This window comes from Sceloporus occidentalis, unplaced genomic scaffold, assembly GCF_023333645.1.
Source record: "Sceloporus occidentalis isolate IW3139 unplaced genomic scaffold, rSceOcc1.0.p SCAF_3, whole genome shotgun sequence".
NCBI classification, from domain to species: Eukaryota; Metazoa; Chordata; class Lepidosauria; order Squamata; family Phrynosomatidae; genus Sceloporus; species Sceloporus occidentalis.
The window spans coordinates 104,038,342-104,054,128 of NW_028316983.1; the positions used below are offsets into that span (position 1 = coordinate 104,038,342).

Genomic DNA, 15,787 nt, shown 5'->3' on the forward strand with positions numbered 1-15,787 from the left:
CTTACCATCCATTCTCAGTGTTTCATACTAGGTGCTGCTGATGGACCGATACACAAATGATGGGGTTTGTGGATATGTTTGAGCCCAGCCAAAAGGAAGAACACGAAACGACTTAAGTTGGACCTCCTTCACAGTAGCCTTGCAGTCTTCTTTGTGAGCACAGCTGACAATGTTTCTACAATGTTTTCCTTAAAATTCTTTCCAGATGTAGACTTTCCCTTTTCAGGAATAATAGTTTTTCCAGCATTTTACTGTTGAACAATGTTTTATAAACTCAACATGAAATTGATAGAATTTTTTTTTTGTCAAATAACATTTCCTTTTCTTTCCTCCTTTGATTCTGATTATTTTGTTTTCATCACATATATAGCAAATAGAAAAGCAGCAGTGAAATTATAATCAAAAGCAACCTCCCACCGCATTGCAGCTCAGGTAATCGGTTCAACCTATTACTACATTGCACTTTTGAAATCATTCCAAGTGTATGTACACGCACATGCACACATACAAAAGCTGTCACTTCCACCACTCCAGGAAGCATGCGGAAAATGTTAATGCTTCCCATCCCTGCAAGCTGAGGTGGCCGGGTGAGTTGTGTGTGCATACATGCAGAAAAGTGGGAGAACGTGCGGGTATGCCTGCATGCAGGTGGTTTTTAAATATATTTTCTCAAGAGAGTAATTTACTCAGGTGAGTACAGTAACATCTGAGATGGGAGATGTGAATCCATGTGTTGTCTCATTGGGAAAACATAGTTTTTTCTTAACTGCCTTCAAGGTGACTTTGACCTATGAATGAGAGATCTCCAAGTCACCCTGTCCTTAACCACCCATTTCAGTTATTGCAGATTCATGGCCCTGGCTTGAATCCATTTAGAATATGCTTTTCCTTTTTCCGTACTGCCCTCAACTTTAGCAAGCACTTGTTGTCTCTTCTAATTAGTAATGTCTTCTCATGATATGGCCAAAATACCACAGTCTCGGTTTAGTCATCTAGGGAGAGTTCAGGTCTGGTTTGCTAAGGGACCCATTTATTGGTCTTCTTAGCAGCCCACCGTATCCATAGTACTCTCCTCCAGTACCACACTTCATATTATTCTCTTCCTATCAGCTTTCTTCACTGTCCAGCTTTCACAACCATACATAGAAATTGGAAATATGACGGCATGGACTCTTCCTGTCAGATTCCAGCTTTCCTGTATTCACACACATGCACAAAAGCATCTAGAAAGGCCGAGGGAAAGGGGAAGCATGTCTGTGTGGCAGTTGCTCAACCAACCAGTTGGTCACATTGACAGCAAAACAACTGAGGCTCTTTTGTATCAGAAACGCTTCTAGGTTTTATTTTGCATGAGGTCCTACAATCCGGTTTAGCAAGAGTGAATGAAATCAGCCTCCAGATGCCCTAACTGCAAAGGGAGGACAAGCTACTCCAAAATGTAGGGCATTCAAGAAAAAAGTAGGGCATTAACAAAATGAAAGCTGAAACCGCAAATATTTATTAATGGGAGTATTTATACCCTGCTCTTCAGCCACAATTTAAGGCTCTCAGAGTTTATCTGTACAATCTAAAGACATGGTACAAAAGGAGAAGGGAATGGCAATAGGGATGGGTTCAAGTCCAGCAGTTCTCCTATAATATGTGGCTGTTATATTTATTAATATATAAATATAAATCCATGCTTCTGAGTCATGCTCAAAATGGCGGACATTTTGGCATTCTTCTTGGATGGATGAAATGTGATGATGTGGGGCATGTTGTGGAAAAAGAGAGGCCTTCTGGTTGGCCCCTGGGCTTCGTGTCCCATTCTGGAGCCACATCCAGGAGAAATGGGAGACTGAACAGGCAATTCCGATTTAATTGAAAAGAATGAATGACTTTAGTTTTCTAATGAAACGCTTCTCCCCTCAGTTTCTGTTTGCCTTTGAGTCTTATGGCGGCCCTGAGGGGAACCTATCATGGGGTTTTCTTGGCAAGGTTTGTTCATTGCCTTCTTCCCCTGAGGAGGCCGAGAGAGGGTGATTTAAGTGGGTTTCCATGGCCTCTTAAGCTATGCCTTGGTTCCCCTTTTACCCACAAATGGGAAGAAAGCGGGACACATGAGGTAACATTGGGGGAATAGGCTCCTTTGGGACTACATCTCCCAGAAGCCACCGCGCTGACCAAGGGTTTCTGGGAAACGTAGTCCAAAGAGCCCACTGGAACCATAGAGAGAAGGAGAAAGAGGGGCAGAACGTTCTAGTTCCGGTGCACGTAAAAAAGGCCTGGTCAGGAAGAGGAAACGGGCTTCCTCCGGACACACACGTTGCCCCAAACACAGGGGGGTAGTAAAGATGGTGGCCACCCGGCGGGCGACGCGGCGGAGTGAATCCGAGGCGGGGGACAACGAATCTCCGAAGGTGAGAAAGGAGGGGGGAAGGGGGAGGAGGAAATTGAGAGCCAGAGTGCACATGCGCGCGCGCGCGGGTCCATCCGAGGTCTTTTGGGCCTCCGTCTGGCGCGCGCTGTAGCGCGTGCGGGAGAAGAACCCTTCTTCCCCGGGCGCGCGCTGGTGACCATTGGAACAAACGCAGGTGCGCGCGCGCGCCGGCCAGTGAGAGCACGTGACCGTCCTGCATTGCCATCGCCTCGCCTAGCCTTGCTGCAGTGCATTATTATACGCCGGGTGACTTGCAGGCTCCCCTCCTCTCAGGTACGTGCCTCCAAGCCTTTCCCTTTTGCAGAAAGCGCTGAAACAATCACCCAGTCTTGACACCGCTTTTAACGAATCCTGGCTCAGTGCTGTGGAATCCTGGGATTTGTAGTTTCATGAGAAGCTTAGCCTTCTCTTCCAGAGAGAGCTCTGGTGCCAGAACCAATGACAAATCCTAGGATTCCCATTGGATGGAGCCATGACAGTTAAAGTGGTGTCAAACTGCGTTGGTTCTGCAGTGCGCCAGGAGCCTTAAAAGTGGTGTCACACTGGATGATTTCCATTTTACCCTCTGAGTGGCACTGGGCTTTGTTTACTCTTATTTACTCATACTTTACTCTTACTCTCTGACAGAGAAGGCTAAATATCTCACACACTTGCAGATGACAGAAATCCATGGCATTGCACTTTGGCAGTTAAAGCAGAGTCAAACTGGGTCATTTCTCCATTGTGGATGCAGCCAAGGAGAGGTCTGGGCCAGGAGTCTTTACCTCAGCCTTCCCTACATCTGGTGTCTTTCAGATGTTTTGTGTGATTTAAAACCGGAGGGGACCCTTGTCTCTTTTCATGGTTGTGTACAACAAGAGAGACTTTCAGACATTGAACACCTCAGAAAGCAGCATCCACTGAAATCCATCCTTCAACCATTGAAGAGACAGGCTCAGTGCTAGGGAATCCCGGGAAGCGTAGTTTTGTGAGGCGTTTAGCCTTCTCTGTCAGAGAACTCAGATGCCACAATACACTAGAATTCCCACGATTTGCTGATTCCCACGATTTCTGCAGTATGTTTTGGACCTTAGCCTGTTTCTAGCTACCAACTGAAACATTTGCTTTAGCTTTTGTTCCTTTCCAGATACCAGTTCAGCTCTGAAAACAATTGATGTTTCTGAAGGAATCCGAGGTATCTATTTGTTATACCAAAAGAAGCATCAAAATACCATTTGCTGTAGAACAGGGTTTGGAATCAGGTGACTCTCCAGATTTTGTTGAACTGCAACTCCGTCACTGCGGTTCACTCTTGGCTATGCTGGATAGGGTTGCTGGCAGCTGCAGTCCAACAACAGGTAGCTGTATGTAAGACTGAAGTCTTTAAATAGAAGAATGTGACAAGTATCAACAGAAGCACTTTCAGCTTTTTTTATCAGTGTGAATTCTGACAAGGACGTCGCTTTTACAAATCCATGATGTGACAAAAGCTGATAGTACTCACAGTTATAAACATTTATGCTATATAAGCAAGCTACAGCTGAATATACTGAGTTACTGTGTAAATTAAGGTGAGTGATGGTTGTGATTATCATAGTTGATTAAAAAGTCACAATGATTCCGAATTTGAGGTTGTAGTATCTTTTGTGGTTTTTGATTTTTCTGTGGCAATTATTTTTTCCATGTTACTGATATCCTTCTTGTTCTCACAGAAGACTTCTGTGGAAGGCAGTGCATCTTTGAGGACAACAAGGAGCAGAAGTAGAGTGGATTCCTTTTCAAATGGCATTCCTGAAACTTGTGCTGAGAAAACAAAGTCATCTGAAACTAAACTGAATATGGAAGGATCTCCAGAGGAACAAACAGTTCCAGATAAGAGTAAAACAGTAGATACAGTTGCTGAATTGCAAGGCGATGGAGATATTTCTGAAGCAGAATCAAATTGTTCCTCTGTGTCAGGTCTCCAGACACCTTCATTTATAAGAATAACAAGAAGGAGGCAAATTGTAATTCCATGTCAGCCAGAGTTTCCAGCTAAAAACAGACAAAGCAAGAAAGCCCTTCCAAGTGAAAGAAGCAGGTGTCAAGAAGAAGATGACACGTCTGAAGCAGAATCATGTTCTTCTACTGTTTCGGGAGAAAGGGCTCAACATGGTACAAGAATTACTAGAAGCCGGCAAGCCAAGATTAATGTTTCACCAGTTCGTGAAGCCCAAACTGAAGAAATTTCTGATGCAGAATCATGGTGCTCAGGTATTTCTACAGAACGATCGGTTCATTTTAAACGGGTGACAAGGAGCATGCGACTAAGAATGCAAACAGAATCACCATTGCAGAGTGGAAGAAAAAGTGAAATTGTGGTGGCATATACTAAATTGCCTGAGCCTGTAATCCCATCCCAGACAATAGTAATCTCTGATGAAGAACAACCTACAAAATCTGATTCAGAGACAGAACAGACATCTCTCTCATCTCGCCGAATAAATGAACAACCCAGCCCCTCCAAAGCAAAGTACAATTCTGCAGCTGTTGCCAGCAATGAACTAAAAGAGTTTATTTCAAGCAGTCCTAAAAAAATGTTAAGTAAATGTATCAAAACATCACCTGAAAAAGAGAGGCCAAATGATAACGATTATGAATCTGTGGATAGTGCAGAGCAAAAGGTAACCAGGGACAGAGATACAAGGAAAGCAGTTACAAAACAAATATCTGCTGATATATACGAAATAGTGGAAAGTCCAGAAGAAGTGTGTGATCGAAGCTTAGAAAAATCAGCTGAGGCAACGGAAAACAAGTCACCTATAAAATGTCAAGACATGTTGTCAAGTGATCATAGAAACTTTGGACAGTCTGATACATCCCCAAGACGGACAACCCCTAATAAAAATAAGAGCAATGCAGATTCCCCAAAATTGGACACCAGGAAAATTAGTCAGAGCTCTTTGCTTCATGTAGAAGATATAATAGACATAGACAAGCCATGTGAAGTAGATAGTTCTCAAAACGATAGTATCCCATCACACATTATTGAAAGTAGCGATGATGAATGCAGGACTTCTGTTATGAATATAGATAGTGATACAAGCCCAGAGGAGTCAGTTGCTGAATCCTCTTCAGGTATAACCAAAACAGCAGGTCCTGAAAATTCCTTCACTGTATCGCTTCTTACAAGTGATGAGAGTGATAGCTCTGAAAACAGTGATTTAGAAGAAATAGAGAAAGAGGAAACAACTTCTGGTAATCAAAGCACATTGGTCTTGGACAAATCACATAGTGAAGGGCTGTTTGTCATTGATAAAACTCCTGGGATGGATACCAGCAAGCCATACTATTTGGAGGAGAGGGATGTGGCAGATGATGAACAGAGCGAGGAATCATCAGAGCTTGAAGACAGTGAAGAGGAGTTTATAGACGAGGATGAAGATCTATTAAATGCAAGTAATAACATGTAAGTGTTACAAAGATCTTAGTCATGGGGTGTGCTTTGTAATAATGTCACAAATATATTTGAGGCAAAAATGATATTTTGAGGATGTGACTGATCCCCTTTCCAGGCTGGCCATGCATTTCCAACCCTTGGGCTCATGTCACTCAAATTGCTCTTTTCTCCTTATTAATCTCTTCCTGGCTTCAGTACTTTGCCCTGAAAGTGACCACCTATTTGGACCAGTGATCATTTTGTTTTAGTGAATTTGCTGGGATGAGCGTGATGAGACCCTCCACCAACCTAATAAGCCCACATAGAAACAGTTATAAAAAAGAATAAATAGATGGGAGTTTATTAAGACACGTTTAGATAACACACTAAACTCTAAGCCATTCAACCATTCACAGCTCCCCTAAATCATAGTCAGTTCTCTTCTGACTAACTGTCCTGTCTCTATTACCATCATTTCCCTACCTCTCTGCAGTCTGTTCCCTCTCTCTACACCCTCATTTCCCTATCTGCCTTCTGTCAGAGACAAGCTTTAGTTTTGCATCCTTTCTCTCTTGTAGCATCCTCTGAACTGTGATTGGCTGGTACCAACTAGGCTTGTTCATCTCCTCCTTTCACAGAGGGGCAAGGGCAAATCTTAGTACTGTGGGGATAAGTGAGTTCTGGGGCTTGTGTCAGGGAATTGTGGCCAGGACAGGCAGGTTGAGACCCTGAAGATTTACAGTACCTTTGGTTAGAGAAGGCAGCCTGGGGGTTCTTATTTATTTCAGCCGCCTTATGCTTTACATTTCTTGAGGTTGTATAGTTGGTAGTGGATAAGGAAACCAGGGCGGGTTACAGACCGCCCGTTTGGGACGGACTGCACCCGCCCCTTTTCCCGGTGTATCGGGGCCTCAGCTGCCAGACCGGCAGCCTCCAAGGCCCCAATCCACCGCTTTCCAGGCTGCGGGGAAGCGGCAAAAGGCTACTTCCCCGCAGCCTGAAAAGGGGTGTCCTTGGGGCTTCAAGCCCCAAGGACACCCTGCGGTGGCGGGGAGGAGGAGAAAGGGGCCGCTTGGCCCCTTTCTCCCTTGCTTCACTGGGCGCAGCCGTCTGAAGGCTGCGCCCAGCAATGCAAAGCGGCACCGCAAACCAAGAAGGAGCTCCGAAATGGAGCTCCTTCCTGGTCCGCGCAAAGGGCGCACTAAGCGCCCTGGTGCGGACCGACGACATCACGTCCGCGCTGCCCCGTATAGAGGTGGCGCAGTCATGACGTCGTCATGGCGGTCCCCATGTGGAAGGGGAGCTGCCATTTTGTATGGACTCAGTCTGTACTAGGGTTAGGGGGGTGCGGAAGCACCACACCTTCCTAACCCTAGTACAGACTGACTCCGTACTTTCATGGTGGTTTATAACCCGCCTAGGTCTCTCCTTCTGTTCACACTGGATAAAAGAGATGAAGAGCTGCTTGCATATTTCATATCTCATGAAATATACATATGTAAACATAACACATGTATTGCTTCTGAGCTTCTGCTTCTGTTTGTGTCCATTTTAAGAATAATTTGTGTAATGTGCTTGTGATGATTGCAGAGGGGCTAATTTGACTGCATATTGATAACTGGTTCTGTGTCTTCTAGCTTATCGTTATCAAGCAGTATTGATCCTGGCCTAAACGTTAAACAGCTCGGGGGCTTATACATTAGTTTTGATGCAGGAAAGCAGAAATCTGGTTCTCATGGAGTTGTGCCACTAAAGGAGAAAAAGAAAGATGAGGTAAACTACAATACCACTATTAAATGGAAATTTGTTATCAGTTGGAAATCATAGATATTGTTTAGCACTACTATGATTAAAAAGTTAAACTTCATTTTTAGCAAAAATTCAATCCATTTAGGTAAGCTTCCTTTTTAATTAGTCTGGTTAGTGTTAAACCCCCAAGCCCCAAAAACTCTGGTATCATGTCTTGGATCCTGTCTTCTGATTGATAGTATTTAACCATGTTTTGTGAATCTTCTTTATAGGAAGATGATTGATAATCTATGCTGTTAGCTCCACCTTTCATATTGGGCTCAGTTTTTGTTGCCATTTTTGACAGGTCAGAATGTGGGTGAGTCTGCTCATGGTGCCCCTTACTATCCCGATGAAACAAGAAGTCATCTAAGCATCAACTAGAAGCACAGGTGGCTAGAGAGCCATTACAGAAAAAAGCCTCACAATCTGTTTGCTCACTAAGACCAGATTTGTGAGCAGTTTTCGCTGAGAATTATTCCAGGATGGCTTGGTTAGAGCGCATCCAAGAATAGTCACCCCTACTCGAATGTTTCAAAATGGTATACTTGTTGTTGCTTACTCAGCAGTGTTGGAAGCCACAACTCTGGCAGACTTTGGAGTCTGTTTTATAAGGGTGCAACCAAAACAAGAAGTGTAAGCCTTGGGAATGAAACAGAGAAATGAAATAGTAATAGTTTTCACGAACAAGTTTTATAGCGGTCATATTAGAGTTACACAGATGTTAATTACATTTGTTTTGTAATAGAATACTTGTTAACCATGTAAGTAATTCTATTCAATGGGACTACAGCATGCTATTTTGGGGTTCTCCTTACCCTAAAACAACCAAAAAAATCTTGCTCTGAAAACAGATGTAGCTGCAGAGCGCTACAGGAGCCAGAAATGTAGTGGTGTGGTTTTCTGGACTCCAGAGTACTCTTGCCTAGAAATAAACCTCTTTGACCTCAGTGAGGCTTGCTTCTGAGCAGACAGACACACACAAAGGCTTGCACTGCAAATATGCTTTGAATAAATTGATAGATTTTGTATTTAGTTCTTGCTGTAGCTAGTTTCTGTAAGCAAGTAGGGTATAGGTAGGTGTATTCTAGAGCCAGAAAGCTGCATTACCTAATTTTAAGCTGCTCCAGATGGATGCAGTACATTGTTGTGGCCACCATTTTGGGAAATCAGATATGACACTATCACTTCAGGTCATATTTTCAGCCATTTGGGGATGTTGTTTCCAACACACACACACAGAGACTTTTTTTTGGGGGGGGGGAATTACATTGCGCATGTTCGCTGTCGCCACATACCGGTAGTTCCCAACCCTGATACAGAAGGTCTCATTCTCCTGCCATGCTGGCTTCCTCTCCTTGTTACCTAGAGTGTGGAGCTCTATATCCAAGTGAATCTGGATATAGAGCTCCATACTGTTGGAAGGCCTCAGCTGCTAGTTGTGTGGAACTCTGTGATTGTATTTTGCTGGACACAGTTATAGCTCCTCTTCAGACTTTCCTCTGGAATGTGGGGAGGTTGATAGTTGAAGGGACAGGGCTGGAACATGCACAGATGCCTGGCTCCTTTTTTATGCTTAGAGAAATTAGCACCTAAATCAGAGTCAAAAGAATCATGTAAGGTCAGTCAGTTTCACACAGTATGATTGAGACAGACATTAAGGTATGTTATATATTTGTACAGCAAAACAATCCTTTCTGTCCTTTGCCTTTGTGAAAGACTTTCAGTATCGGCACTTTTTTGATGTCTCTGTTTTAATTTAACTCTGAACTGTTGATTGGTCTCTAGAGATTCTTTTGAACTTCTCATTAGTAGTCATTGTGTTACTTAGTCCTTTAACCTGAGCTACTGCCGAGGAAGTTTTACATTACCTTTATTTTAACTCTGTTTTCCAAGTCTCTTAGTATGCCATTTGCTTGTTGTCTGCTAAGTGTTGTAGTAGTAGCCATCCTCCTTAAATCAAACATCTCTTTATAGCTTTTGCAGCAGAGTATTATAACTCCAGGTTTTGAAAAAAAAGAATGTGTCCCACCCTTAAGAGAATCACTTCACCAATTAAAGAAACAACGTAGGGTAAGTGGACTGTCACACTACAAAAGTATCTTTAAATTCTCTCTAGACTTGTACCTATCACTAGTTTCTCAGTTTAAGTTACTAAGGCAGGATACAGACCACCCAAAAAGGGCGGTCTTCCGCCGCCTCCATTTCCACTGGCAGGAAGCCTCTGCCTCCAAACGGCGAGGCTTCCCGGCAGCGGAAAAAGAACCCGCAAAAAGCGGGTTCTTTTTGCGTCGCACTTGCAATGCCCAAGTGCGCAAATGGCACACTTGTGACATCGCAAGTGCCACGTGACGTGCGGACGCTATGCGTCTGTTGCGTCAAAATAGCAGCGCCCGTATGTACAGGGTGCCGCCATTTTGACGCCCCTGTCACATGCTACGGGTGAGGCCGGTATGGACAGCCAAACCCCTAGCACATGACAGGGCGGAGAAAAAGGCCCATTTAAATCGGGCCTATGTTAATAATACCAAGTATATTGTTGAGATTTTCTTGAATGAAACATGGTTTAATGATGTGAAATACATAGAAAGTTGATAATGCTACTTTTTCCTTTTGAAAAGTACATTCCAGCCCTTGAAAAAATTGGCTACAAAATGGAACTAAATCATGTGATGGTGAGTGTGTGTGTGTGTGTGTGTTTTCCCTCACACTTTTAGCTGTCAACGCCAGAATATGAAAGAGGCGGGTGAGTGCACAGATGACAGAGAAAAGGGGCAACTCAGAGATTATGAAAGCTGACAAGAAAGTCTGGCTGAGGGGTTTTAGGATGGATGGAGAAATATCTGAAAGAGTGGGATGCAGTGGTTTAGCAGGGTGAAGGGCTAGAACATTGAAAGAGGATGTCTTGGGGCACTGTGGGAAGGCAGGAGGGACTCTGTTTTCATGTGGCAGGTGAAGCATTTGGCTGGGATGCGAAATTTGGCATGGGGAAGGGTGTTGGGCATGTGTTGATGTCACTTGATAAACATTGCTTACTTCATCCTGTTTACTGTAAATAAATGTGTTCAGTCTATGTAAATGGTTGTTCTGTCATATAAAGATTTAAAAGGACAATCCTGAGCTTGTTGGATATCTTGGTTTATTTCAACGGTAAATCGTGATAGTTGAATACAGTACCTGTCAACTTGAAATGCTCGATAAGTCTTGAAAGATTTGGAGTCCAAATAGCGTTACCTACAGTAAATAAAAGATGTGGATGGAAGAGGGGTGAAAACAAAATTGGGGTACTAGTTTTTAAAATCGTGATTAGAATAACAACTGGCTGGGATGGAAACAGTTTGGTACTCTAATGGAATGTGTACTGCTAGTAAGAGGTAGAGTAAAACAGTTGGAAAATGTTTGCTTCCCTTTTCTCTGCTGCTCTCTAATTTCAATGAAAATAACTGTCAGGAAAAATCAAAGGCTTTATCTTATATAAATATCCTTTATCTGTTCAGTATCAGTTGTACTTCTTCTTGACTTTCAAAACATGACATAAAGGCCTTGCAGAGTGACCCAGAAATCAGTTGGTTGTTTTGGTTGCCTTAAAACCTTCTTAGTATTATGAAAGTGTTTTGAAAAACTTCCATAGGATAAAATTGTAATGGGTAGGGTAACCTTGTGTTGTACATCCAGCTTCTGATGCTTTCACTGGTTTTATTGCATAAAAACATGGTAATGTTGATAGCAAGTTTTGACTACTGTTTCTTGATGCTTCCAATACAGGCAGAGAGAGCAAAAACAACAGGCAATGGCTGGTTTGGTATGAAAGCTCCAGAAATTACTGATGAATTAAAAAATGACCTTAAGGCTCTGAAGATGAGGGCAGCCATAGATCCTAAACGATTTTATAAAAAGAATGATAGAGAAGGACTCCCCAAATACTTTCAGGTAAGAAAAGTGAGAGGCTGCTTTACAAATTCATATTTGTGTGTGCTTTTTAAAATTGTAGCCAGTAACTAAAGTCCAGAATAAAGGTAAACAAACTGGAGGTTCACTGGTGTCACCTGGACTTGAGTCCAGCGCACTTTGGTTCTAATTTCATTTCTATAAACTGTGTTTAGTGCTGTATCAGACTTAGGGGTCTCCGTTTAAGGTGAAGCAGAACAAAACCACTTTGTCATACTGTTTTCATTTCTTTTATTTTGAAACCCTTTTTGCTTATTAAGTTCTCTAAATGGTACAGTCTTGGGAATTATGGCCCGATACAGATGGGCCCTATGCGGCATGCCCATGACGTGCTAAGGTTGCTCAGGGGCGGGGCGTGCACATGCCCCACAACCCTAGCACATCATGGGCACAGCACTGCTGCACAGCACCATGCAGATGGTGCACGCAGCGATGTCGTGCCAGCAGCACAGCCTCCAAACAGGGCTGCACCGCTGGCACATCACTGCGCCATTGCTGGTGCTTTGAGGCGGCAGACATGCGTCGCAAAAAGGAGCCGCTTCCAGACTACTTTCTTGCTACGCAGCAGCGCCACATAATTTGGTTGCTGTGGCGCAGCTGTGGAGCTAGGGGAGGCGCCTCTTTTTGGTGCTCTGTACCGTGCCATCATTTTGATATCATAATGTCCAAGTGGGAACTGTAGTGCCAGCCAGGTTTTTCCAACATACTCCATTCAGTTCTCCTCCCTTGCATTTAAGTTCTTTATATTTCCCCAAATCCCCATGCTAGCTAACAACATCTCTTGGGCACAAATGGTACCATTTTAGCTACATAAGGACAGGCTCTCAGAGTATTAGCTTACTATTAGTTTATAATAATAGTAGACCTCACTGCCCATTCACCCACTGTGCCCTTTCTTCTGTTTAAAATTTTTTATAGTCTTCAGAAACATGTAGCAATACAACTCATCTCTTTTCTTAGGTTGGTACAGTCGTGGATTCTCCAGTAGATTTCTATCATGCTCGAATTCCGAAAAAACAGAGAAAGAAAAACATTGTGGAAGAACTTTTAGCAGATTCTGAATTCAGAAGGTATGTACAGCTTGTTTCACCTACAAATCTAATAAAAGCAGTGTGTCATGTAAAGGGATGCATTTACATGAATACAAATGGTATCACAAGGGCCACCATCTTCCCATACACTGCTGTCCATCAATACACTACGTTCAGCATTACACGAAGCACCGTTGATTGGGATGGAAGGCAGGGCATTTTCCAGCATAGGGCCAATATTAAACAATAGTCTTCCAAATAAGATGTAGACGGGTGCCTCTTTTCTAAGCTTCGGGTGTGTAGTTAACAGTTTTAATGGGTTATAATGTCTTTATTTCTCTGCCTTTAAACAGACATGTTTTAACCTTTTCTTGGATTACTATATGATGCTGTTTTAGTAATTTAAGCTTGCATTTTTTTTATTATGGTATGATTCTGCTGCCTCTGAGCAGTTATTAATTCATTCAGAAAGAAAAGCAGGGTAGCAATTCTTAAACTTGAAAAATGAGTAAGCTGCATGTTCATGTAAGCACAAAAAAGAGGCAAACCAGAAGAATGAAAGATACTTCATTTCTCATGTTCGTAACAGTTATATTTCACAAAACATATTTTATAGCGTAGGCTTTAGCAACTCCAAACTTTCCTGTTTAGATATTGCCTTGCTTTGCCATTTTGTGGTATCTGGGGTGTGAGGAGATGACAACAACATTGAGACTGCATTGTGTTAACCTATGTGGAATGTGCATGTTGTTGGCTTCTGTTTACAAGTCAATATTTGTTAATGTGATTTAGCAGTAGCAGTAAATTACATTACCATCATAGTTTCCATTGATAGTTCATTATATAAAGGTGAATCTAACTTATATGCAGTAAGAACTTTCCTTGCCTTATGCTTGTTTGAAACCAACTATATTTGTCAGTAGTTTTTCAACAAGTGTAGTAACACTATGTCTCCATTTGTTCTATTGATATTATTCTTAAATTACTAATCTCTGATTTGTTGGATCACACAAACAGTCCACCTAATACACCACCATCCTGTTTTTGACTATGATCCGCCAGATACCTTCAAGAAATTCACAGAAACAAAAGCTCTCCCCTGATTCTTGTTCCCAGCTTCTAGTACCTGGATATACTACTACCAAATATGGTGGAAGCATTTAGCTATCATGGTTCACCATAATTGCTGTCATGAGATTAAATTGAATTTATCGTAAATCTGTTCATTCTGATTTTTGTGTACTCTGTTTGTAGTGTACTGTACTCATACTTCACACAATATTTTTTCTCATTCAGATATAATAAAAGGAAGTACCAAGACATCATGGCTGAAAAGGCAGCCCTTGCAGCAGGCAAGAAAAACCGAAAGAAGAAGAAATTTCGCAAATAGATTCTGGACAAATAAATAAATAAATTTTGAACTTGGCTGTTAATGGTGAATTGCACAAATTGTTGTCTGGATTGTAAGAGGACAAGGCTAGCTCTGGTTTTCCAGTAATGTTCGTTACTAATAAAAGTATGCAATAGAGGAGTTGAAATCTAAGAAGAGGGGGAAATTAATATTATGTAATGTCAGAACTGTGAATATAATGATCAATTTAAATGGCAATTTTAAAATTATCTTCAAAATGTACAAAATTATAAATTGTTGAAATGTGGCTGTAAGAATTTTATAAAACTACTGTATACTTGTCTGTTAAAATCTTTTTAAGAATTGGCAATCAGATGACTTTAATGTGTGCTATTACTGAAACTTCAGCGGGTTATAGACCGCCCATTTGGGGCAGGCTGCACCCGCCCCTTTCCCTGGTGTATCAGGGCCTCAGCGGTCAGAACGGCAGCCGCTGAGGCCCCGATCCGCCGCTTTTCAGGCTGCGGGGAAGCAGCAAAACGCCGCTTCCCCACAGCCTGAAAAGGGGTGTCCCTGGGGCTTCAAGCCCCAAGGGCACCCCGCAGCGGCGGGGAGAAGGAGAAAGGGGCCGCTTGGCCCCTTTCTCCATTGCTTCGCTGGGCGCAGCCGTCTGAAGGCTGTGCCCAGCGAAGCAAAGCGCCGCCGCAAACCAGGAAGGAGCTCCGAAACGGAGCTCCTTCCTGGTCCGCGGAAAGGGCGCCCTAGGCGCCCTGGCTCGGACCAACGACGTCACGTCCGCACCACCCCATGTAGAGGCGGCACGGTCGTGACGTCGTCATGGCGGCCCCCTTGTGGAAGGGGAGCCGCCATTTTGTACAAACTCAGTCCGTACTAGGCTTAAGGGGGTGCAGAAGCTTCTAAGAAGGTGTGTGCTTGGGGAAATACTAAGATAATGCTGGGCAGGAAAATTCTTCTGAGTGGAAGCATCAATGTTAATTTATATAAGAATTAGAGATAATATCATCATTCAAGACAAAGGGGGATATTTAGAAAAAAGTACATATTTAGAAAAGGAGATAGGTTTTTAAAAGTTTTCAGTTGAAATGGTTCAGCTAGATCAGGGGTAGGCAACCCTTTTGAGCCGGGGGCCGGGTTGCTGTCCCTCAGACAACTGGGGGGCCGAAGCAAAAAAAAAAATAATTAAATAATTTTTAAAAATTTAAATAAATAAATAAACCGGGACAAATGGAGGGCAAAATTTTCAAATGGAGGGCACTTTTTAAATAAAAAATGGCGGACACGCGAAAACATTTGCTGATTTTTTTAAAATGTTAAGATAAATGCATGTTTCTGAGGCTTCTATAGACAATTGCCCCATCATGCCCTTCACGCAAGACGCCAAAGGCCCGGCGGCAATCGGCGGCAGGACCGGGCTGGGGCCGGTCCCAAGGCCTCGCCGGGCCGCATCTGGCCCGTGGGCCACAGGTTGCCTACCCCTGAGCTAGATGATCAAAGAAGCTGAAATTCTGTTCTGTAGCTTGCAAGTCACAGCTTCCCCTTTCTCCCAGTCTTTACATAAAAGGTTTGTCTGTTTTTCCATATGTTCAGTCTAGCACAAAATAGCCAGTTAAGTGGTATTTAATCTGAGTTTACATATGCATAATGAGCTTCAGATGGTCTCCCTTTTTGCTGTGCTAAAAGTACACTGAAAATAGGTTTCTTTATATAGGAAATCTGGCCTGCTTGTTCAATTTAGTTAAACCAACAACCAACTTGAAGGGTTAGCTGGAGTTATTCCTTATAGTTCTTTTTGTGCTACTCAGCCATATTCGTAGGACCAAACTGGTGTGTTG

General features: G+C 42.8%; 1 protein-coding gene across 3 annotated transcripts; it reads left to right on the forward strand.

The window, feature by feature from the left end:
- The first annotated feature begins 2,232 nt into the window (after positions 1 to 2,232).
- DNTTIP2 (deoxynucleotidyltransferase terminal interacting protein 2) lies at positions 2,233 to 14,558 on the forward strand. Of its 3 annotated transcripts, none has more exons than XM_089515711.1 (7): positions 2,233 to 2,399; positions 4,111 to 5,846; positions 7,454 to 7,589; positions 9,582 to 9,677; positions 11,370 to 11,534; positions 12,513 to 12,622; positions 13,880 to 14,557. In XM_089515711.1, exons 1-7 carry the CDS (start codon positions 2,334 to 2,336, stop codon positions 13,971 to 13,973), a joined length of 2,403 nt encoding a protein of 800 aa, XP_089371837.1. In that variant the 5' UTR covers positions 2,233 to 2,333; the 3' UTR covers positions 13,974 to 14,557. The 3 variants fall into 3 exon arrangements, with proteins under 3 accessions (XP_089371837.1, XP_089371838.1, XP_089371839.1); XM_089515712.1 differs by lacking the exon at positions 2,233 to 2,399 and adding an exon at positions 2,807 to 3,593 and having other exon boundaries at positions 13,880 to 14,558; XM_089515713.1 differs by lacking the exon at positions 2,233 to 2,399 and adding an exon at positions 3,627 to 3,969 and having other exon boundaries at positions 13,880 to 14,452.
- Positions 14,559 to 15,787: the final 1,229 nt, after the last annotated feature.

What these genes read in the sequence shown, in the direction of transcription:
- DNTTIP2 (XM_089515711.1), top strand. Translation starts at nt 2,334, where the DNA reads ATGGTGGCCACCCGGCGGGCGACGCGGCGGAGTGAATCCGAGGCGGGG. An exon ending in TTAAATGCAAGTAATAACAT is followed by an intron (nt 5,847 to 7,453) that starts GTAAGTGTTACA and finishes TGTGTCTTCTAG; the next exon opens with CTTATCGTTATCAAGCAGTA. An exon ending in GACTCCCCAAATACTTTCAG is followed by an intron (nt 11,535 to 12,512) that starts GTAAGAAAAGTG and finishes CTCTTTTCTTAG; the next exon opens with GTTGGTACAGTCGTGGATTC.